The 24,668-nt window shown below is 38.5% G+C and overlaps 2 protein-coding genes across 2 annotated transcripts; one reads left to right on the top strand and one right to left on the bottom strand.

The window, feature by feature from the left end:
• Window positions 1–1,893: 1,893 nt before the first annotated feature.
• On the bottom strand, window positions 1,894–17,898 carry LOC5572918 (putative defense protein 1). The gene is made up of 3 exons (XM_001654202.2): window positions 17,753–17,898; window positions 3,316–3,654; window positions 1,894–2,337 (listed from the first exon to the last, which is right to left on the bottom strand). Exons 2-3 carry the CDS (start codon window positions 3,652–3,654, stop codon window positions 2,173–2,175), a joined length of 504 nt encoding a protein of 167 aa, XP_001654252.1. The 5' UTR covers window positions 17,753–17,898; the 3' UTR covers window positions 1,894–2,172.
• Window positions 17,899–19,145: 1,247 nt separating this feature from the next.
• On the top strand, window positions 19,146–21,041 carry LOC110676570 (protein ALP1-like). Its single transcript, XM_021844987.1, has 2 exons — window positions 19,146–19,687; window positions 19,948–21,041. The coding sequence occupies exons 1-2, from the start codon at window positions 19,368–19,370 to the stop codon at window positions 20,870–20,872; spliced, it is 1,245 nt and encodes a 414-aa protein (XP_021700679.1). The 5' UTR covers window positions 19,146–19,367; the 3' UTR covers window positions 20,873–21,041.
• The last annotated feature ends 3,627 nt before the right edge of the window (window positions 21,042–24,668 follow it).

Here is a 24,668-nt window from a genome sequence, read left to right as displayed (position 1 = left end):
GAAACGTGAAGCGACAAAAGTCGGCCTGGTGGTGAATGCGTCAAAAACAAAGTACATGCTGATAGGCGGAACCGAGCGCGACAGAGCCCGCCTGGGAAGCAGTGTTACGATAGACGGGGATACTTTTGAGGTGGTTGATGAGTTCGTCTACCTCGGATCCTTGTTAACGGCTGATAACAACGTTAGTCGTGAAATACGGAGACGCATCATCAGTGGAAGTCGCGCCTACTATGGGCTCCAGAAGAAGCTGCGGTCGAGAAAGATTCACCCTCGCACCAAATGTACCATGTACAAAACGCTTATAAGACCGGTGGTCCTCTATGGACATGAAGCATGGACCAGAGAAAAAATAAGTATTATGTTTCTGTAAATATTCTTATTACTGATTGCAAGATGAAAGAGATTAACTAAAATTTTAACTAATAGAAAACTTGTTCCACAGAGCTGTTTACAAAATCCCTCCTTTCCCATATCCTTAGGCAAAACACTTCACTACCGCTATATGTATGACTGATTCATGTTCTTTTGGCTTTGCATCATTCATACGTGTATTGGAAGTCAAGAGTAGAAGCAAAACTTAAAGAACCTTCTGGTCAAAGATGTTGCGTTGCCTACTTCCCAAAATCCAAAACTCCCTCGGTGTATTACGGACGGTGTGAGTTTTCAAACTTATGCTGGATACTTGGCCCCTGACCCCCTTGTACAATAAAATAAAATAAAAACATTTGTGTTGTTCCTACACTGTAAACTCGGCATTACCCTTTAATGTGGGAAAAATACCCTTTATTTTCTGATATATAAAAACGTCAAATAGAGGGTACTTTATTTAAAAAAAAAAAAGGTATTTTATAATATATTTCCGTCTATTTACCCTTTAATGGGTGAAAAAGTTCTTGCAATTTTGTATATTAGATTCACGAAACAGCGTTTATTGTTCTTTAGTTTGTTAATATTATAACAGTAATAAGCATTTTAAAATGCGGATTCATAGAAGGTAGGTTACCTTTCTTTTCTTTTAGCGTCATCTATTTAAACAAACAATAAAATATTGTTATTTCTACCAGTGCTAACCGTTGTTTGCTTGCTTGTCTCGCAGGAAACCATTTTCAAGATGCACACTTAAAATACATGACACAAAGCTCCTGCAGTTTTATGCAGGCCCGTAAAGGGGTCGATATGACGAGATACGACCACGTCGAAAGCCGAACCCATACTAACCATCTCATTGAGCCAATGTTGGCTTATGAGTAGTGTGGTACAAAATTCGCGATGACGGAGGCAATTACCACAGTTGACCCTATGCGTGAAGCTCCGATTTCTTTACATGGCAAGTTTCGTCGACGACTTTTTCCATTTGACGGTGACGATTGCCTACCCTGCTGTGGGGTGACTGTACATGTTGATTTTATAGTGTGTCATAACTGAATTAAAATATAAAACTTACAAGGATTATAATGCTATTTATGATTTATGATTTTTTTTATCTTCCATTCTGTTTTTCAACATTAGTACCGCGGAAAAACGCAAAAAAATGTATTAAATTCTTTAATTTGGTTTCTAATAACTCAGGCGATTAATTCGTAAACCTTTTGCGATAGTCTGGAATTTATCTGGAAATTGACTGGAAGGTCAGGGAAAGTCAGGGATTTTTTTTACGAGATTGAGTCGTCACCCTGTAAAGTTAAGTATACATAATTCTTCTTCTTCTTCTTCTTCAATTACATTACTAACCGACTGGAACAGAGACTGTTGCTCAGCTTTTTGTTCACACATTGTGAGAACCAGACGACCAAAAATCTCCGACACAAATTCAGTACTCGTATTGACCAAGCATGGAAAAGTCTGCAGTAGAGGCTCTGCCAGAAAAAAGACGAACAGCAAGAGTGAAAGTATGTATTGCAAAATTTATTAAACTCATCTGTTTTGTTATTTAATGCTACGATACATGTAATTGATCTAAACGCTTGGATTTTTTATTTATTTTTAAAGCTGTGGATTTCTATTGAATCGACAAGTCTAAAAGAAATTTTAAAATAAAATAAAATGTATAGAAAAAAAGAGGGATAAAAACCCTTTTAGCTTAAAAAAATATTTTGTGAAAGGGACCAAGAGTTTTTTTTTGTGTGTAATCCAAAATAGTATTTGAGCATAACAAACAACGCCATTTACTGCTTAGTTAACCTTCAAGTTATCAGCCTTCACCTTAACCCAGAAAACACGTAGGCTCTGAACAATGGTGCAGGTCATCTTAACATTCTCGGTAAGTCCATCAGGGACAACCCAGTCAAAGGAAATGCTGTTTGGTGCAGTGGTGATTCTTTTGTGGGTGACGGCCGACTAAAATAAGATAAGAGAAAGAATGGAAAAGATCATCAGAATATTGTGATTGAATTTAGATCTAACTTTTAGACTTTGTAGTTGTGCGTTTAGTGTTTTTATACATTTTACTGAGTTATGCTTATTCGATTCTCATTTTTGTGAGCACTTTATAACCGTAATGCTCCCTAATTTAGTGCATTTAGTTGAAAATCTTGAGAAAGTTTTAACATTTTCTGTTCATTGTTATCGTTAGAAAGTTTTATCATTTTCTTTTATTGTTAAAACGCTCTTTTGTTGTTATTGATATTATTTTCTTCTATTGTTATATCACAATTGCATAATGCATTATCAGTAACAACAAGTGGAAGAAATGTTGATACGGATGCAGACACTGATTCAGGTCCTGATCCCGATCCAAAAGACACGGCAGGATGGATTGTCCAATTCAACAAACGGTAAGACAAATTTATCGCTAAATATTGTAATTGATGTTTATAGAGCAATGTGGAGTTAGGTGTTGACACGAATGCACTCATAGTGTAAAGTGCCGCTAATAAAAAAAAAACAAGCAAACACAATTTTAAATTTCAAAAATGAACTGAATAATGTCGCCATTTAGTTGATTGGTTAATAATATAAGGTATTTTAGGTTGGTGCATTCAAATGTTTTTGGTTTTTTGACTTTATTGAGTTTATTTTATTTTTTTAAATTATTATTCAGTTTATTTAGTAGTTTCTTTGTACGAATTCCAAAGAGTGATTCTTTTTCCGCACTAAACTGAACAGAAGAAGAAACAACAATCATTTCCCGTTCGTTGCACTAAACACAAATAGTACGGGTATGATGAATTTTAAATATTTTGAATTTGAAACGTCTCCACAAAAACATCTTTGTCAAATGGTAAACACAGACAAACTTTGAAACATTCCTCATAAGTCGGTTTTACAGTTCAACTGACTCCTTACCGCTAGCAGTAATTTCACAAAAATACTTACCATTTTAACGTTACCGCAGTCTAGAGTTTGTACGTAATCGTCGCTAGACGGAATGTCGAATGATCCAACGGCAGTTTCGTCGACACGAGCCTGGCAGAGCAGACCCTTGATTGTGTCCTGTGGAGTGTTTCCCTGTATTGTGACCGTAACGCTTTCGCCAGATACGGCCCGTTCCTTGTTGAGTAGAATCTTGTACGGGGCAGCCAATTTCTGCGGTTCCGCAAGATGGTGTGGCATCATGTCGGTGCAGGCTTCTAACGGAGCACCGACTGGGTGAGAGAGGGCTGGTGCAGCGATCAATGCGACAGCCAACAGCACGCAGGCGTATTGGTAGGCCATCTTTAAAAAGTTTTGATATTTTAATACATTATAAGCCATTTTATGAGACGTTTCGAATCATATGTTTTTTGTTTGTTTACCAGCTTTGAAACTTGCTGGCGGGCCCATTTATTTACGTTTCTTCTAGCGCCACATTTGGGAGGAGCTTATTCATTAATGGCGTGCAACGAGCTTTTCAATCTTCCCCAGTAAAATTAAAATCAGCAGGCAGGGAAGAATTTGTTATGTTTACTGGTAACATTAGACATGTAACCGCGTAGTAAAATATCCAGAAAGAGTCGAAAATGTCATCACCGACAAAAACGTTACCAGCGCCATTCACATATCATGCTAGTTTTTAAAACAATAACAATGAGCGGCCCGCCAGAAAACGTCAACCGACTGTCTCGTAAAATGGCTTATTAATACACTACCCGTCATAAATACGGACTCACTGAAATAAGTATTGCAACACTCAGCTGAATAATGAATCACTCCCAAAAAGTTTAGCATCACCTCAAAATAGGTTAATTCACATTGCTATATCTCGAGATCCTTACGACTTGTAAAGAAGCGATCTTCAGCAAAGTTGTTCAGGGGATCAAGGACATCCGGAAAGGGAACCGTTTAGTTCGCGATTTCGCCGCTAGGTGGCGCTAGTGAGCATGTAAAATTGAGCATTTCAAACTAGTTCTAGCTTGTGATCCATAAGAGATAGAAAGTTCGGGTCTTCGGCAAAGTTGCTCAGGGGTTCAAGGACATCCGGAAAGTGAACAGTTTAATTCGCGATTTTGTCGCTAGGTGGTGCTAGTGAGCATTAATTTTTGTTTACTCCATGTTCAAGTCAAACCTGAATTTCTTGAATATGGAGTGAATCAAACCCGAAAGACATGAATATAAAGAGAATAAGACATCAATCACTTGGATTTGAAGCCAATCAAACTTGAACCATGAAGAGATTCTGACTTTAATAATTTGAATATGATGAATATGAGTCCTGACTGAGTCACTCGCACATGGAGTAAGTCATACCAGAATCACTAGAATATGAATCAGATATGATACACTTGAATATACATTTGATCAGACCTGACTCACTTTAATTTAATATGATTCCATCCCTAATCACTTCAACTTCCAAATGTCAAAGGATTTCTGAACAGCATTCTGGAAATTCTATTTTATCATATTCATAATGTTTAGGTACAGTCAACCCTCCAGAGTGAACTGTTTCCTGGATGCCCTTGACTTTCCGAACAACTTTGCCGAAGATTCAAACTTTCTATCTCATCTGGCCCGAAAGATAGAATTTGTTTCATATATTTAATTAAATATGCGTACTAGTGCAACCTAGTGGTAAAATTAGGAACCAAAAAAATTGATATTTGGATGTCCTTTACTTTATTTCTGTTCTTTACTTACTGAAGACTCGAACTTTCTATCTCTTGTGGATCGCAAGCTAGAACTAGTTCAAAATTCTCAGTTTCACATGCTCACTAGCGCCACCTAGCGGTAAAATCTCGAACCAAACTATCTGTCTTCCGGATGTCCTTGACTTTCTGAACAACTTTGCCGAAGACTCGAACTTTCTATCTCATGTGGATCACAAACTAGAACTAGTTCAAAATGCTCAATTTTACATGCTCACTAACGCCACCTAGCGGCAAAATCTACAACCTAACTGTTTGACTTCCGGATGTACTTGGCTTTCTTAACAACTTCGCCGAAGACCAGAACTTTCTATCTTTTATGGATCACAAGCTAGAACTAGTTTGAAATGCTCACTTGCGCCACCAAGCGGCAAAATCGCGAACTAAACTGCTCCTTTTCCGTATGTCCATGAACCCCTGAGCAAGTTTGCCGTAGACCCGAACTTTCTATGTCTTATGGATTACAAGCTAGAACTAGTTTAAAATGCTCAATTTTACATGCTCACTAGCGCCACCTAGCGGCAAAATCGCGAACTAAACTGTTTCCTTTCCGGATGTCCTTGAACCCCTGAACAACTTTGCCGAAGACCCGAACTTTCTATCTCTTATGGATCACAAGCTAGAACTAGTTCAAAATGCTCAATTTTACATGCTCACTGGCGCCACCTAGCGGCAAAATCGCGAACTAAACTGTTCACTTTCCGGATGTCCTTGAACCCTTGAGCAACTTTGCCGAAGACCCGAACTTTCTATCTCTTATGGATCACAAGCTAGAACTAGTTCAAAATGCTCAATTTTACATGCTCACTGGCGCCACCTAGCGGCAAAATCGCGAACTAAACTGTTTCCTTTCCGGATGTCCTTGAACCCCTGAACAACTTTGCCGAAGACCCGAACTTTCTATCTCTTATGGATCACAAGCTAGAACTAGTTCAAAATGCTCAATTTTACATGCTCACTAGCGCCACCTAGCGGCGAAATCACGAACTAAACTGATCGCTTTCCGGATGACCTTGAACCCCTGAGCAACTTTGCCGAAGACCCGAACTTTCTATCTCTTATGGATCACAAGCTAGAACTAGTTCAAAATACTCAATTTTACATGTTCACTAGCGCCACCTAGCGGCAAAATCGCGAACTAAACTGTTTCCTTTCCGGATGTCCTTGAACCCCTGAACAACTTTGCCGAAGACCCGAACTTTCTATCTCTTATGGATCACAAGCTAGAACTAGTTCAAAATACTCAATTTTACACGTTCACTAGCGCCACCTAGCGGCAAAATCGCGAACTAAACTGTTTCCTTTCCGGATGTCCTTGAACCCCTGAACAACTTTGCCGAAGACCCGAACTTTCTATCTCTTATGGATCACAAGCTAGAACTAGTTCAAAATGCTCAATTTTACATGCTCACTAGCGCCACCTAGCGGCGAAATCACGAACTAAACTGATCGCTTTCCGGATGTCCTTGAACCCCTGAGCAACTTTGCCGTAGACCCGAACTTTCTATCTCTTATGGATTACAAGCTAGAACTAGTTTAAAATGCTCAATTTTACATGCTCACTAGCGCCACCTAGCGGCAAAATCGCGAACTAAACTGTTTCCTTTCCGGATGTCCTTGAACCCCTGAACAACTTTGCCGAAGACCCGGATGTCCTTGAACCCCTGTGATTTCGTCGCTAGGTGGCGCTAGTGAGCATGTAAAATTGAGCATTTACATGCTCACTAGCGCTACCTAGCGGCAAAATCGCGAACTAAACGGTTTCCTTTCCGGATGTCCTTGAACCCCTGAGCAACTTTGCCGAAGACCCGGATGTCCTTGAACCCCTGTGATTTCGTCGCTAGGTGGCGTTAGTGAGCATGTAAAATTGAGCATTTTCAACTAGTTCTAGTTTGTGATCCACATGAGATAGAAAGTTCGAGTCTTCGGCAAAGTTGTTCAGAAAGTCAAGGACATCCGGAAGACAGATAGTTTGGTTCGAGATTTTACCGCTAGGTGGCGCTAGTGAGCATGTGAAACTGAGAATTTTGAACTAGTTCTAGCTTGCGATCCACAAGAGATAGAAAGTTCGAGTCTTCAGTAAGTAAAGAACAGAAATAAAGTAAAGGACATCCAAATATCAATTTTTTTGGTTCCTAATTTTACCACTAGGTTGCACTAGTACGCATATTTAATTAAATATATGAAACAAATTCTATCTTTCGGGCCAGATGAGATAGAAAGTTTGAATCTTCGGCAAAGTTGTTCGGAAAGTCAAGGGCATCCAGGAAACAGTTCACTCTGGAGGGTTGACTGTACCTAAACATTATGAATTTGATAAAATAGAATTTCCAGAATGCTGTTCAGAAATCCTTTGACATTTGGAAGTTGAAGTGATTAGGGATGGAATCATATTAAATTAAAGTGAGTCAGGTCTGATCAAATGTATATTCAAGTGTATCATATCTGATTCATATTCTAGTGATTCTGGTATGACTTACTCCATGTGCGAGTGACTCAGTCAGGACTCATATTCATCATATTCAAATTATTAAAGTCAGAATCTCTTCATGGTTCAAGTTTGATTGGCTTCATATCCAAGTGATTGATGTCTTATTCTCTTTATATTCATGTCATTTTGTGGCTGCTTGGGCACGTGAGGAGTTAATCATCAATATTAACCTCCTTTTCCCGAGCAGCCTAGATAGCCGCGTAGTGTCGGTAGCGGTTGTTTCAACTGGCTAAGAATTAACACTACGGACTGCCTGTTCCGGTGGTAAAAGTCCACCTAACAGGTGACCCCTAATTCACGTGGCTTTAAGCTTACCGTGCCTAAGAATGAATGGTTAGGGGGTCTAAATAAAACCTAACCGCAAACGGAGCCTGTGGGGTACCAGGGCGCCCTCCACAGTATTGAGTCTTTCCTGTGCTACCCGGAGCAATGGTGCAGGTGACCTTGTGTTTCTCCGAGATAATCGGCTGCCCTTCTTCAGTCTCTATCCTGAGGCTTAATAAGGGTGGGATTATGAATATGTTGACATTTAATTTAAATTATCACCTATATGGATTCGCATTATGCGTTTTACACAGTGTATTCTGTGCTCTTTCGCCTTTGGCGACTTTAAATAGATACCGATCTGGTTTTTTCGTTGCTGGTCTTTTTCGTGCTGAGATTGCAAAAAGCTTAATCCTGCCTAGTTTGGGTAGTGGCTACGGTTAGGTTAGCTCAGATCAATCTTCAGCATAAAAGAACAACAACGATCAATCTTTGCAGACTCATGCAAAATGGTGCAGCCCAAGTGGCGCTAGTTCAAGAAACCTACTTTCGTAGAGGAAACTTCTATCTAGGTAACCTTGTGGACCCAGTTTTTGCTACTTTCAGCAAACTTAAAATGGCAAACTCGCGCTCCATGCCCCGCGCATGCGTGCTCGTAAATAAAGCAATCGTTGCTACACTCATTTCTGAGTTGACGACCAGAGATGTATGTGCTGTCACAATTGATGTTTCTGTTGGTGACCTCAACAGGAAATACGTCTATTGTTCGGTATATTTACCACATGATGAACCATCCCCAACGGATGACTTCAAACGAGTTGTCGTACACTGCGTAACAAAAGGCCTTCTGCTGATTGTGGGCAGTGATGCCAATGCTCATCACATCATCTGGGGCAGCTCAGATATCAATTTGAGAGGCTCCAGTCTGATGGAATACTTAAGTAGTACAGACCTTGGATTACTTAACATAGGCAATCGCCCAACCTTCATGGTTTCTAATAGAGAAGAAGTGTTAGACATAACGCTCTGCTCGAATAGAATCAGTCACGAGTTGACGAATTGGCATGTATCAGATGAGGAATCATTATCTGATCATCGCTACATCTTCTTTGAACATTCAAATGTAACTGCGCAGACTTTGCGTTTTAGGAATCCCCGGTCAACAAACTGGGAACTCTATAGTGAATTGGTTGCGACCAAATTTCATGGATATTCTCCGTCCATTGAAAATCCAAGTGATCTGGATGATGCCGTTGATACTACAATATCCTACATTATGGAAGCTTTTGAAGAAGCATGTCCTCTGCGGTCTATGAAGATTACAAATTGGACCCCATGGTGAAATTCCGATCTGACTAGTCTCAGAATACAATGTACAAAGAGTTGGAATAGACGCCGTTCAGCTGGATCAGAGTCGTTCAAGTCGGCTCGCAAGGCTTACAAGAAGGCTCTTCGTTCTGCTGAACGATCCGGCTGAAAAAACCTTTGTACAAATGTTTTCAGTTTGAGTGAAGTCAGTCGGCTGAACAAAATCCTTGCAAAATCTAAGGATTTTCAAGTGAACGAAATTCGCTTACCTAATGGTAACTTTACTTCTTCCGATGAAGAAGTTTTAGAATGTTTATTCAATACACACTTCCCCGGATGTGTGGACATAGCATCTACGGATGAACCAAATGTCTTTTCATGTAGTTACGAGTCTCTGGCCTCGGCTCGCAGTATCGTAACTACTGAATCGATTCAATGGGCACTTAATAGTTTTGCTCCTTTCAAATCTCCAGGAGCGGATGGGATTTATCCTGTTCTGCTCCAAAAGGAGTTTGAGTTTATCAAGCATGTTTTGAAAAAGCTACTTGTAAGCAGTTTTGCTACCGGGTATATTCCCAGATCCTGGCGCGATATTACTGTAAAGTTTATCCCGAAAGGAGGACGTGCGTCGTATGAAGAAGCGAAGAGTTTTAGACCACTCAGTCTGACCTCTTTTCTTCTGAAATGTCTGGAACGCATTATCGATCATCACATCCGTGATGTTTATTTGGCAAACATGCCTCTTCATGTGAATCAACATGCTTACCAATCTGGAAAGTCCACTGTGACTCTTTTACGCTTCGGCCAACTCAAGGTCGAAGCTTGTTATCGCATGTCGAACTCAAATTGAGGAACTGAATTCAGTCAACTCTGTAAACCTTGTATGGGTACCTGGCCATTCTTCCATCGCTGGAAATGAATTGGCTGATGAGCTAGCTCGCGATGGAGCATTGCATGACTTTATTGGCCCTGAGCCGGCTATTCCAATTTCTAAGTGCTGGGTGAAGCTTCAGATAAATTCTTGGGCGGCAACTCAGCACAAGCAATATTGGAATAGTTTGGAGTCATGTCGTCAAACAAAATTGTACATTACTGAGCCATCTCCAAGGGTGGCGAAGTATTTAACAAATCTGTCAAAGCATAATTGCAGTCTCTTGGTCAGAGCGTTGACAGGCCACTGCCGACTCAACTATCACATGGCAAATATTCAGCGTGCTGACTCATTTGTGTGTGATAGTTGTGACTCCGATTATGGAACTTCGTATCACCTGATATGTAACTGTCCAGTTTTTGCGCAAATGCGATTCCAATTACTTAGTAAACACTTATTAAGTGAAACTGAATTCAGAAGCCTGAATCTTCAGGACATTCTGTTATTCTTAACCCGCTGTGGTAATGAGCTATAGGCTCTCTTTACACTCATGCGTTTTGCAGTGCCCTTTTTAAGGCGCTGTTCGAACCCATTGTGGTATGGAGCTATATGCTCTCATTTCGCTTATGCGATCTTCCCTCTTCAAGGGACCCCACTCCCATTTCCTCCCATCTTTCCCTTCCCTTTCCTCTCCCATCGGGTAGATGATGAAATAGGTTCAAATATGGCGATGGCACAAATCTCCCAACTGGTGGGGAACGTGCCTTTGGAGCCGGCCTTCTGATACCTGATACCTGATGTCTTTCGGGTTTGATTCACTCCATATTCAAGAAATTCAGGTTTGACTTGAACATGGAGTAAACAAAAATTAATGCTCACTAGCGCCACCTAGCGGCGAAATCACGAACTAAACTGATCGCTTTCCGGATGTCCTTGAACCCCTGAGCAACTTTGCCGAAGACCCGAACTTTCTATCTCTTATGGATCACAAGCTAGAACTAGTTTGAAATGCTCAATTTTACATGCTCACTAGCGCCACCTAGCGACGAAATCACGAACTAAACTGATCGCTTTCCGGATGTCCTTGAACCCCTGAGCAACTTTGCCGAAGACCCGAACTTTCTATCTCTTATGGATCACAAGCTAGAACTAGTTCAAAATGCTCAATTTTACATGCTCACTAGCGCCACCTAGCGGCAAAATCGCGAACTAAACTGTTCGCTTTCCGGATGTCCTTGATCCCCTGAGCAACTTTGCGAAGACCCGAACTTTCTATCTCTTATGGATCACAAGCTAGAACTAGTTCAAAATGCTCAATTTTGCATGTTCACTAGCACCACCTAGCGGCAAAATCACGAATTAAACTGTTCCCTTTCCGGATGTCCTTGAACCCCTGAGCAACTTTGCCGAAGACCCGAACTTTCTATCTCTTATGGATCACAAGCTAGAACTAGTTCAAAATGCTCAATTTTACATGCTCACTAGCGCCACCTAGCGGCGAAATCACGAACTAAACTGATCGCTTTCCGGATGTCCTTGAATCCCTGAGCAACTTTGCCGAAGACCCGAACTTTCTATCTCTTATGGATCACAAGCTAGAACTAGTTTGAAATGCTCAATTTTACATGCTCACTAGCGCCACCTAGCGACGAAATCACGAACTAAACTGATCGCTTTCCGGATGTCCTTGAACCCCTGAGCAACTTTGCCGAAGACCCGAACTTTCTATCTCTTATGGATCACAAGCTAGAACTAATTCAAAATGCTCAATTTTACATGCTCACTAGCGCCACCTAGCGGCAAAATTGCGAACTAAACTGTTCGCTTTCCGGATGTCCTTGATCCCCTGAACAACTTTGCTAAAGATCGCTTCTTTGCAAGTCGTAAGGATCTCGAGATATAGCAATGTGAAATCACCTGATTTAAGGTGATGCTAAACTTTTCAGGGTGATTCAATATTCAGCTGAGTGTTGCAATACTTATTTTAGTGAGTCCGTATTTATGACGGGTAGTGTATGTTTATCATGATATTAGTTAGGTAATGATTCATTACGCCACGCTTTGTCATTAGGTAGCTCATTTGAGTTACGTAATGATTCGTTGTACAATGATTACCTGAAATTAGAAACAATTGTGCTTATTCTGCGCGGCGTGTGAGTCGAGACGAGTCGCTCTCACCTCGGGTGACGTGAGACGACTAATGTAAATCAAATGAGAACGAGTCGACAATTGGGTCCTAAAATGTTTAATGAAATCTTGTTTTTATTCAATGACACCAAAGACCATGTTACTGCAACTATTTTAGCAATTTTTCCCGCTCAAATAACGGCTACATCATATTTAAACTTTAATTTAAAAATTGGGTCCATAAATGAACCTTGACACTTTTGTTCATGTTTGACGTTCGCTTAATCGACAAAAACACCACAGGGCTTTTAGTTTTAACACTGGGGTTGTTCCTATCTGACATTTTGGAAGGGACACGGAAAGCAAAATACACCCAAAATTTGAGTTTAAGCCAAAGAGTGTGACAAAATCTAAAAAAAAAATTTTTGGACTTAAACAAAAGAAAAGCATTAAAAAATTGAGTAAACATGCGTTTTTGGCCTGAATGTAAGCGTTTGGCTCTAAAATTCTGACAGGCCTTTAGGACCCTATTGTCACTTCATTCGACTCGTCTCACCTCACACGCCGCGCAGAATAAGCACAAATATGTTGTATGAAACTCGATGTGAAATTTCACTCGTCGTACTTTATGTTAAATTTACTACTTATGCTGTAAAAGTCATAACTCTGTACCTTGTTGTGTAATAGTCGTTTACGCAACAAGTTGCAGAACGATAATTTTTATAGCACGAGTTGGGCATTTATACAATGAGGCTCGCCGAGTTGAATAATTACGATGAATGCTGTAAAAATCGAGTTCTGCAACGAGCTGCGTGCAACATTCTTTGCAATTTCGTAGAAGTCCAGGGTATCAGAAACCATACAAGAATGCATTCACCATTATTTTGTAAATTCTGGAAATTCATCCGAAATTCGCAATTCAAACCAGTTGCGTAATGAAAAGGCGATGCGTAATATTCATTACGCAACTTATTTCAGTTGCGTAATGACTGTGATAATAGTGCATAACTCACTGCAGGAAAGAGGGCCGTTTCATGACTGATTGGCGTGATAATAAACAGCCTGATGATAAATTGCAAAAATGACTATTTCAATCTCAAATTTCATGGTTATTTTCAAAATATTTTCCAATATTTGCGGGGACTCGAAAAAAATAGTCAGCAATAGGAAAAATCATAAATTGAAACAAAGATAACCTTTATTGAGCATCTTGCTCAAGATTATGTAAGAATCCCTGCTAGAATTCTGTGATAATCTTGCTCAGGATACTGTGGAAATTTTGGTCAGAAATATATCACAATCTAGCGCAGGATTATTTTCGAAATCTTGCTCTACACTCTGTAGGAATGACAGTCGGACTTTTTAAAAACCCCAGTCTGAATGACTGAATTACTATGAAATACTTTGTCAGAATCTCCACAGGACACTGTTGAAATCCCATCTAGTATTATTTGAAAATCTTGCAGATTCTGTGAGAATCTTGTCCCGATATATAAAAGTTCTGCCTTATGATTTTGCCGGCAGCCTGAGAGGAAATTGCGCACTAGAATTCAGGTGTGATTTTGAAACAATTTTCTTAAAATTTAAAATAAACCTTTTCAACTGAAATCATTTCCAACTGAAATTTTCTGCACTGGACAATGGATTGAAAAATGATGTACATAGAAATAAGAACTTCAATCAGGTTTATGCCAGCGTCCATTGATTACGTAACGCTAAAATTGTCAATTTTCGACCCCCTCGCCTCCTCCGTAACGCTTTTTGTATAAATATATTGAAATTTTTGAATGAAACGCATGAGCCTACTCCGTAGAGCGTTACGTAATTTGTGACGGCGCCGTGGAACAGAGAAAGCGTGAAGTTTTCTCAAAAACATGTATTTTATTATGATAAAGTGAATGTATTTCACAAACTGCGAACCTACAGTAAGTTTATTGAATTGTCCAAAAATATTTCACTGAAAATTGTCTAATTACTATATTTCTCATCTGTGACAGTATTGTACAAAAATTTATAAAGTTTCAGTAAAGTACCCAAGTCAAATGTCACTCTTTAACAACAATCGAAAGAATGTTCAAAAGAAATCAATAATAAGTTTTCAAATACTCAAATATATGGTTTCCATTTTCGTGTGTAAGATGCATTGCTTGTTCAAAAGTAATACTCAAATTGTTACCGAGACTGTGACTCAACCGTGCTAATTATAGCCATTAGTTTGGACATTGTATTGAAACGTACCGTGAAACGGGGTAACTTTGATAGTTTTTTTTTTCGAAGAAAACTTGAATATTTAGGCATGCTGTTTCAAAGAATTATAATGTTTACTTTAAAAACAAGTACTAGTATCCTAACTATCGATTGCAGTTGATAGATTGCCAAAAGATTTATTCTGAATGGATATATAATTTTTCATATAATCGAAAATCAATTTTCTGTTTTGGGCTAACATTTATGGCTAATTATGGAACATTTATAGGGCGTTGCATACCTCTAGGCGTTTAACCCTATATGGAAATTTCTGACTTATGGCCAATTTCTTCACCTTTGCTTAAACCGTAAACCACGTTTACCTATATGGCTAAACCAGGTTTAAGGCCTAAGCGGTGGTGAAGAAACCCCTTATTAGATTACAAAAATGGTCCTAGTTTGTAAAAATGGTTTTCGCTAAGAGATTTGAGACCGAATTAATGTTCTACTACAACCAGGCTGTCAAGGATAAGCGACGAATTCATTATGACTCCATCAATTAGTTATCGTAGAACAGATTGTTTTTAAGCGTTTCCAAAAAGCTAAAATTTCATAAATTTTTAATATTTGCAAATAAATCCTCAAATGTACTTGATTCCAACGAATAGCTTTGACATGAAGTGTCATACTAATACTCTTTACTTTTGCATTCGTTTTACTTAACTGATTAACAGAAACTTTGTTATTTCGTTAAGTATGTCGTTGGTCTCGCACTATCGAAGTTACCCCGTTCTACGGTATATTGTTTTGGATAAAAAAAACGGCATGTGCTATTCTTTGTCAAATATATCGTCTTTGGTTTAGTCGTTTTGCCGAATTTAATCTTTTCATCAGACTAAAAAGTTATACAAATGATTAGGGGTTGTCCATAAATTACGTTATGCTCTTAAGGGAGAGGAGGATTTAAAAAATGTTACGATTCTTTTAAAATTTTCAAAGTCACCTGGTAAAAGTGTAAAAAGTGCGTAAGTGAGGAAGGTTGGTTTGACAATGGTCAATTTTCGTCTCACATTATTTATGAAAGACCCCCTAGGTTTCCGCAAAGTTAGCTCTCTTGCACCAGTAGTAGTTATCGTCGTGTTCCACTAGTGGCTCAACTAATGGAAGATTTATATTGCTGCCAGGGCCGGATTTATAAATGTGAGGGCCCGGGGGCCATTGTCTGGTGAGGGAACTTTTCCCAGAAAAACATGTTGATATTTTAGAATAGACTAGTAAATTTTTAATGTTCTTTGTAAGGTTTTCATTATCAGAAGTCAAACTATTTTGTATCGTTTAAAAAAGTACTTTAGATCGCTGATGAACGTTAAGCAAGTTTGAAGTTGCATTAATGTAAATAATAATTATTATTATTATCTTTATTAACGAGATTTCCAGCCCAAGGCAAAATGTAACTAATGTTTTCTTATATATTTTATGTATCTTTGTAGATTTCATATGTTTAGGTCAAATTCAATATTTTTGGAGCTGATTCGTCAACAACAAAATTCATTTGACGATTATCTTCTCATAGGGACTTCAATTCAAACTATGATTATTCTATTCTAAGTTGATTAACATATAGATTTTCTTATCAGCTTTGAATTGACGAAATTGGTGTAGGGCTGGTAGCAGGTCTCTTTCTAGAGACTTGGTCTCTGTTTTAATGCAAGTTTCTATTTTTAATAGAAGGACTTTTAAATAGAGACTAACCGAAATAATATCTCTTTTTCGTCTCTTTTCGCAGTGAATCATAATGCCAAATTCTACATGATCCAGAGAAAACTTTTATACTTGCGGCTATTCAGCAACTTCTTTGAGGATTTTGTCTCATACTTATTTGTCCAGGAAAACGTTTAAGAAATCTAGTCCAGAGATTTTATCTGATACACTTTTAGTAACTCTAACGTGGATCTCTTTTCTAGAGATTCCATTACCAATTCTCCCAGAAATTTCCTGCGATTTTTCAAAGAATGCTTAGAGGATTTCCTCCAGGAATTCATACTACTCCAACGATACCTCCATTAATTTCGTCACGGATTACATCGTTTGGAGGAGTACCTCCACATATTTTCCACTAATCCTTCAACCGTATTCTCCAGTTGTTATTCTAGGAGATCCTACAAAAAAATTAGGAGGATAAACTAAGAAAATCGATGGAATTATCCTTAGCAAAAATTAGGATTATCCTTAGAAAATCATAAGGAATTATCCTTAGAAAAAATCAGATTAGATTCTTGAGATACCTGATAAGAAATTTTTGGAGGAATTCCATGGGAAATAATTACTTAAATACTCCACGAGTATGCTTCGGAATAATCTCTGAATTTTTGGAAAAATACTTAAATTTCCATGAAACTTCTATGGAAAATCATACAGTAATACGAGCAATAGTACTGTCGTAATGTCGAGAGGGATTAAAAAAAAATGAAAATGTCTGGCCTGATTCTATGCTGAAGAAGATAATTGTTACCTTCTGGTTCCTAGTAAGCAACGTTTTGATTTTCTGTTTCCTGTTTGGTCCATTTTCTGCCTCTTATTGGTTCCTGTCTGATCTCTTTTTGGTCTCTTTTCCAGGCTAGAGTTCTTCAAAGTTCCTATTTTCAAGGCATTTAAACACTCTGCAGTGTGGTCGATAGAGTCATTTTCAAAATAAATATTTAAATTATTAGGTCCTATTATTTAATCTTCTGATGCATTCAAACCTATTCTTAAGCTTCGTTCAGTATGCTTTCATTACAGTAGAAAAACACACATTAAAATATCGTAAGGAATTAAAGCAAGAGAATGTCACTCTACGTGTTTATCCAATTCGTTTTTGAATCTTTCTTAATCTTCTTGTTTCTCGTGAAATGTATAACATGAAGGGTGACCAGGGGTTGAATTCTGAGAAAATTTAGAGTGTCTCTCACTTATCGCTCTCTGTAACAATCATGATCCGCAACACATCATGGAAGTCTGTTTATCGTTTACTGCTACATCTCTGATTATATCGGGGGAAAACAGTGCATGATAAAACCCATCTAAACAAGCTCCAAACCTGGGGGACACTTTTGCTATGGGATGTTCGGGAATAGTTTATCATGCCTGTAAAGTAAAACGCCTACCACCCATAGTAATCAAGCGAGAAAAATGGGTTTTGTCATCGCTCTCTCTTCGGGGCTCTCCTTCGCTGATGCTATTTATCAAGCTTGTTACAACTTGCGAAACATTGCCGATCATGGAACTTTATACAGATACGACATTTTTCTTCGCTTGCTTTGATCGTGCTTCGCAATCAATTTAGAACGAATTCTTCAATGCCTGGGCGTGACATAATTTGTGTATCATCCCTAACTTATTCACTATTGGTACTTACACCCTAGTGTTCCTTAGTGCTAGATTCTTCTGTCGAAAACTTACCGTTTTGTCTACGTAGCTTCGATGCAGTATCCGAAAAATATAATTTTCGTAAAATGTAACGAACCCGAATTCACTTCAACAATTAGATGAAATTGATCCTCAAGAATCGAACAGTAAGCTAGTTCTGAAACGTTGTTCCAAATGTTGGCTGCTTTTATTTTCCTCAGGATCATACTTGCACGAACTCAGAGCATAGAGTTTGCGAGTGCTTCGGAGAGACGACATGAGCGAAATCAGAAAGCGTCAAAACCGATAACGGATGCACTATAGCTACTACTTTTACTCACCAATCATACAATCCTCAGTTTTTGTTTTCAAATAACTAAAAACCGCATCGAGAGCATGTGCAGCTCCAGAGGGGATTCCCCGTAACAAGTTAATTTTTTTTTTGCCTAACTCATAGTTTCCCAAACTGTGGGTCGCGACCCCCAGGGGGGTCGTGAGCTAGTGTTTGGTGGGTCGCGAAAAAAAAATCTTTCTTTATCTATTTTCTAAGTTTTGAATGTTTCCTCGATCTTTAGCCACTTCATAACAGACATTATCTTCATTAATTAAAAAAATAAATCTTGTGGTGATGAACTATGCAGGTCAGAGAATACTAAATAATGATCACAATTTGATTTGAACATTTATCTTAATCTTAACTGTCAAAGTCGTTAGGTAGTAACAAATTCCTGATGAACAATGTTGCTGTAGTTTGAGTTTCCGTAAGAGAAGAATGAAAACTAATGACTTTCAAATATTTAATTTTCCTCAAACACTGAAAGTTTCAATTGATTTTGAGTATGATTTTCACGCCTTGTCATTGATCATAGACAAAGTATCGAAATACCATGCAAGTTACAATAAAGAATTCATTTTTTCAATAATTTATACCTGGTGGGTCGCGAAAAAGACGCCTGATGGCTAGGTGGGTCGCGCACCTAAAAAGTTTGGGAACCTATGGCCTAACTAGATCATCCATCGCATCGGTTGAAATAAAAAAAAAAATACCGATGGAGCATCGCACGGTTCAATTGAGCTCTCGTCGAGCGGTGTCACGAACACGTGCGCAAATTTGCTGGTTGAAAATACTGCCATTGATTTTGCTGGGAACAGCTGATCTTTGTTTATATTTTCAACCAGCACTTTTTAAGTAGTGTTGGTGACATGTAACGTGTATGTACACGAGCGCAGAAACCACTATAACAGTGATTCCTTGTTATCTCGTGGGAATAACAGGGGTGAGAATTTATAAAAAAAATGTTTGTAATTATTTCAATCGCCTCCTGACCTCCATAAAAAAACAAGACTGGGGACTTTCACACGAGATTATACAAAAATAAGTTTACAGAAAACCGCAAAGCGAACGGACGTTTGTCAAATGAACAACAGTAAAGCGGGAAACGCAATGGGGCCGGCAACGGAACGGCAACGGAATGCGGCACCGTTGCGGTTTGTACTAAAAGAAAATCCGCAACACTGCCGCATTTCAAAACGCAATGATTGCGGATTTGACGGTTGTTCGCTCGTGCGGATTGTTTACATTTTGTGGTGTTTTCATCTTTCGGATCTGGTTTTCGCGTAGTGAAATTCATATTTTGGCGAATTTTAAACAAATATCCGCAAAAATTTGATGGCGAATATATTAAGAGCGGTCCAAGTTGTTAAAATGGTGCAAGCTGTGCGAGAGCTGCAGCAGCTTCGTGAGGATTTGAATCTTGCATCCGAACGAAGATGGTGGGTGCGACCTTCGAACCAGACCCGTTCCTCGGAAGGATTTTTTGAAACAGCGTACCCGTTGATGAGAAGGGAGGACCCGGAATATTTCTTCAAATGCACACGAATGTCCCCTCGCGTGTTTGACATCCTGTTGGATCGCATTAAGCACCGACTGCGAAAGTATTCGATTCGCGAACCCATAAAACCGGCATGTCGGCTGTTCCTGACACTAATGTAAGTATACCGATGATTGGAAGTTCTTTATGCCTTGGTATTTCGCAGGACGGACCTAAAGCCGGATATAAATTTAAAATAGGTCTATTTATGGCGTTATATCGCAACTTAACTTTCTTAAATATTGCCCTCAAAAATTCACCTTAAATCCTGTGAAATGTACGGTAGATGGTGACCATCCGGTACTATCATAAAAAGCTTCATCAAGATCGATGCAAATAAATTTATTAGCCTAATTGACATTTTTGTTTCTACTATAGGTACTTGGCTCACGGATCGAGTGTTTTCGAAATTTCCCGATTGTTCAGGATGGGGGTAACAACGGTCCGAGAAGTGACACAAGAGGTAACGAAAGTTTTATGGGATGAGCTACACGAGACGTTCATGCCCGAAGTCACTGAGGATAAGTGGAAGCAGTGTAGCGATGAATTCGAAACCAAGTGGAACCTTCCTCACTGCTGCGCCGCGGTGGATGGAAAACATATTCCGATACGTTGCCCTCCAAATTCCGGATCGTTATACTTCAACTATAAAAAACAGCATTCTATCGTACTTATGGGAATGTGCGACGCAAACTACAACTTTGTAGCGGTGGATGTTGGAGCATACGGAGGAAACGCCGACAGCAGTGTCTTCAGCTCGAGTGAATTCGGTCGCCGTTTGTTGCAAGGCCGCTTGGGGCTACCTCAAGCCACGGCTCTTCCAAATGGACAGCTAATGCCCTACTTCAAGGTGGGGGACGCCGCATTTCCCCTCAAAACCAATCTAATGAGGCCGTATCCAGGACGTAACCTACCTGCCGTGCAAGAACATTTTAATTACAGGCTGTCACGTGCCAGAAGGGTGATTGAAAATGCCTTTGGCATTTTGGTTTCTCGGTGGCGCATTCTACTATCGCCATTATACCTGCACCCTGAAGCAGCCGATAATTTGGTTAAGGCCACACTGGTTCTTCACAATTTCGTGAAGGCTACAAATGAAACCCAGTATGCTCCTCCGGGTTACACTGACCAAATTGGAAGCCATGGTGAAATCATTGTGCCTGGAGACTGGCGGTTAACAGCGGAACCTCTCAACAGCGTAGAAAACAATTTTGTGCAACGTGGGAATAATGCACCTCGCAGTGCTTATGAAGTACGGGATTCCTTGGCACAATATCTTTTCGCAAATAATATTTTATTATAAAGTTAATTAAAAATAAATAATAAAAAAACTATTTGCAATCGGAATAAAGCAAGCGTATACTGAGTTGTTTTACAGTGAATGGAAAACTATGAGAAAACGTTGAATTTTCAGACGAAAGTTTCATGGATGCTTCTTCTTCTTCTTTCTGGCATTACATCCTCACTGGGATAGGGCCTGCATCTCAGCTTAGTGTTCTTTGAGCACTTTCACAGTTGTTAACTGAGAGCTTTCTTTGCCCGCCAATGCATGAATGTGTATCTTGTGGTTTAGGTACAATGATACTTTATGCCCAGGGAGCAGAGAAAAGTTAAAAAAAGAAGTTAATTCGGTCTTTTGTGTTGTCAATCTACAAGCTCTTTTTTTATTCATTGTAGTTTACATGCTTTGGTCATGATTAAATTCTTCGTCATGCAAACTTATGAGGGAATTCACACGGCATGTAAATTCCACCTCAAGTTCGCGTGCCACTGCCAATGGTAACATCTCCATTCGTTCTGATAAGTACGAACAGAATGTCGCATGACGTGCCGGTTTTGGCTGACTGATACTTGACTCTGCTTTGGCCAGAATACTTTGAATTCTTTCATCAATGTCTTGGTTAATTGGATTCGTCGATTTGCGCTTTCTTGGAGTTTTCGCACTGCTGTCCAGATCCACCAACACTTCTTCCTCAAGAATTTCTTCCTCAAGCACTTGCTCCAGTTCTTCCTGTTCCTGATCATGATTTTTCTTTGCTTCAGATGTAGGTCGATTTGAAGAATCCGAGTTAGGTTGGTAATTACCAGTGGTTCTGGAAGTGTATGAAATAATTGATAGAGAAAATCTTATTATTAACCCTGCAAAGGGCAGGGTGCGGGTTACATCAGGAAAGTACTTTGTTCTCAAATAGTAGGCAACCAAATTGACTTCGGTAAAAAGGATTCGAAAGAGGATTAGTATACCTATATCACAGACTAACGTAGAAATCTACAAAGGAGATTTCTCCATGTATATTGAAATCCGTTCAGGAGTTCCACAAAGTATCAAGAATTCTTGTTGAAGTTGTTAAGAGAAGTATTGCGGTAATATTACGACGTGTCAATCTCGCAAAACATTAGTGGTTCCTCTGAAAATTTCTCAGAAACCTCTTCATAAATTCCACCAAATATTCATTTATGAGAGTTTTTTAAACAAAAAACCATTACTAATTTGTCAAGAAGTTCTTCAAAGACTCAAAATGTCATGGCAAAAAAATGTAACATCTTGAAGCTCATATTTTGAGTGAATTGTAGTCCTGTTATATTATAAACTCACCCAAACATTCATCGAAAGTTTCGGACAAAATTTTATCCAGGAAAACTTCAAAGAATTTCTGCTGAAACTGCTACAGGAATTCCTCTTGAGGTTTCTTCGGTTCTTTTTCCTGAAGTTTTTCCAACAGTTCTTCCAGAAATTTTAACAAAAGTTTTTTCAAGAATCCTTAAATATTTATCGTAGGCTTTAGAGATTCCTTCAGAAATGTTTGAAAGCGTAATATTTCATAAATACTCAGGACAGTGGCGTATCCAGAAAATGCGTTTGGGGGTTTTGATTTTTTTTTTCAATTGATTACCTGCATTGACATTTTTATTTCGGTAAACTTTTTATAAAAAAAAATTTTGGTAGACGTTATAGCTGTTATCATTGTGCATGGCCGGTACCAAATAGTTTTCCCAGTTTCGTTTTCAAACGGGAGAAAAAAATCAAAAGGCTTTTTTCCCATACATTGTTTAAACCAGTTTACTGTTAGATGCTTTTTGTGCATAGAAGCCAGCGCCATTTTTTCGAATAGGAATAGGAGAATCAGCACTGCATGTAATCCATTGATTCATAATATATACCAGGGTGAACAGTGAACTGGAAAATCGTGTAAAGCTGTAAATTTCAAATCACCGGTTGAAAAAATCGGCAATTATCCGGTTATTTCATTTACCGCTGAAAAATGCCCCATTTTATGATTATGCTTCACTCTCCATAAAATAATGCGATGAAGAAGACGAGGCTCCTATGTATGAACCGTCAAAAATATAACAAACTTTATTTTAAGTTTTGGGTAGTATTTCTGGAAAATTTTATATGTAAAATCCTTCTTATTTTTATCTGGGAATTCACCCAGGAATTTGCAAGGCAATTTCTGCATTAATTCTCACACGAAATCCATTCCAATTATTTTCAGAAATTTCTATAGGATGGTAGCGTGTTCTTATATACTAGTGGTTTCCCAGCAGTTGATAATAAATTAATTTGAATATCAAATTTATATATTTCAAAAGTAAATAAATAATCATACATCAACTTTTCTTAAATTCCTTATGAGAGAACCCCTCTATTGCTACAAAAAATGTTCAGGAAATTAAAGACATTTTTCAATAGAAACTTGTCTATGAGGGTTTCTCTTATTCATTTAGTAATTCCAGTAATGAATACCAGCGATTCTCTCGATATTATTATGAGGAACTCTTCTATGATTTTTAGGGTAGTTCTTCGAAGGGTTTTTTTTTTATTTTTTTTTATCTTTTCATTCGGGTTCTTCCACAGATTCTACCGACACATTCACCAGAGTTTTCTTTGTGAATTATCTGGTATTTTCTACTAAGATATTTTAAGATTTTTCCATGAGTTTCCCCATAATATATTTTAATACTTTTTTACGGTCATGTAAAACTTTTCAAAGGATTTTTTAATAATTCTTCTACAGGGCCAAAAGCATTATCTTGATATTTATTTTCTCAAAAGACACATTGCAATTCCAAGACATTGCTCTGGAACTTTTTCGATCGTTTTATAGGATCTTTAATACTATTCAGAAGAATTTCTGAGAATATTCTTCTAAGAATCTTCATAAAATATAATCGGGTAAATAATTCAGCTTGAATTTCCTCTAGAACAACGCCGCAGATTGCGGTTGAATAACTTTTCAAATTTTGTCCTAAGGGAGTGGAATTCGTCCATAGTTTGATGAAGAATTTCTCCAGGAATTGTTTCAGAAAGTTCCTATTTTAAAATCTCTTACAGTAATTATTTCAATGAAGCTTTGCAGAAATTACTGATATTTTTTTGTATAAAAATTCTAAACGTTGCTTGCTGTTCAAGACTGTTTAGGAACAATAATTGATTGCAATTGGCATTGTCAAGTTATTATCGAAGAGAATTTGTAGCCAGGCCAAATCCTGGCTTAATTTCAACAATTCCATAGTTTAAGAATACATGAACAGGATTTTTTTCATTATTTTTGACTGTTATATACGCCTTATTATGATAACCCTTTTTGATGTTGAATTTGTACATTCATGCGTAAATTTGGACCGTCAAAATGTGCATGCATATATGGTCGCACCGCCACCAAACCGGACTGCGCGTGTGAGACACGCGACGTTTTTGAATCGTGTTTTTTGCATTGCGCTGTCTTCGGGCAACCCTCAAGAACACAGCACACTATTCAAATGTTACTCGCGACGCACGGGGATCGAGAAACACATTTTTTATGAAAAGTGTTTGTCTTGATTACAACCGGATCCATAATAATAAAATCCTACACTGAAGCCTTGCTCATAAAATTAATTTTAAATAAGTTCAATGGGTTACATAACTGAAGAAGAAGTGGTTAAAGGCGGCGCAGCCGAATTTTTTTTGAATTGAACGGTATTTTATAACATAAATTTGTTTCAAAATTTTTTGCTCTGGGGGGAGGGGGAGGTTAACCCTAAAACAACCCCCGTGGAAGTTTTCAGCTATTGGCCGAGCAAAATTTCACTCGAGACTCCTTCAAAAATTTTCC

The sequence above is a fragment of the Aedes aegypti genome, chromosome 2, assembly GCF_002204515.2.
Source record: "Aedes aegypti strain LVP_AGWG chromosome 2, AaegL5.0 Primary Assembly, whole genome shotgun sequence".
In the NCBI taxonomy this organism is placed as follows: domain Eukaryota; kingdom Metazoa; phylum Arthropoda; class Insecta; order Diptera; family Culicidae; genus Aedes; species Aedes aegypti.
This window is presented reverse-complemented; position numbering and strand designations above follow the sequence as displayed.

Bases quoted from the DNA above. Each gene is read 5' to 3' on its own strand.
- LOC5572918 (XM_001654202.2), bottom strand. From the start codon at position 3,654: ATGGCCTACCAATACGCCTGCGTGCTGTTGGCTGTCGCATTGATCGCT. The intron at 2,338-3,315 runs GTAAGTATTTTT...ATCTTATTTTAG, and splicing joins ACTGCGGTAACGTTAAAATG to TCGGCCGTCACCCACAAAAG.
- LOC110676570 (XM_021844987.1), top strand. From the start codon at position 19,368: ATGGCGAATATATTAAGAGCGGTCCAAGTTGTTAAAATGGTGCAAGCT. The intron at 19,688-19,947 runs GTAAGTATACCG...TTTCTACTATAG, and splicing joins CGGCTGTTCCTGACACTAAT to GTACTTGGCTCACGGATCGA.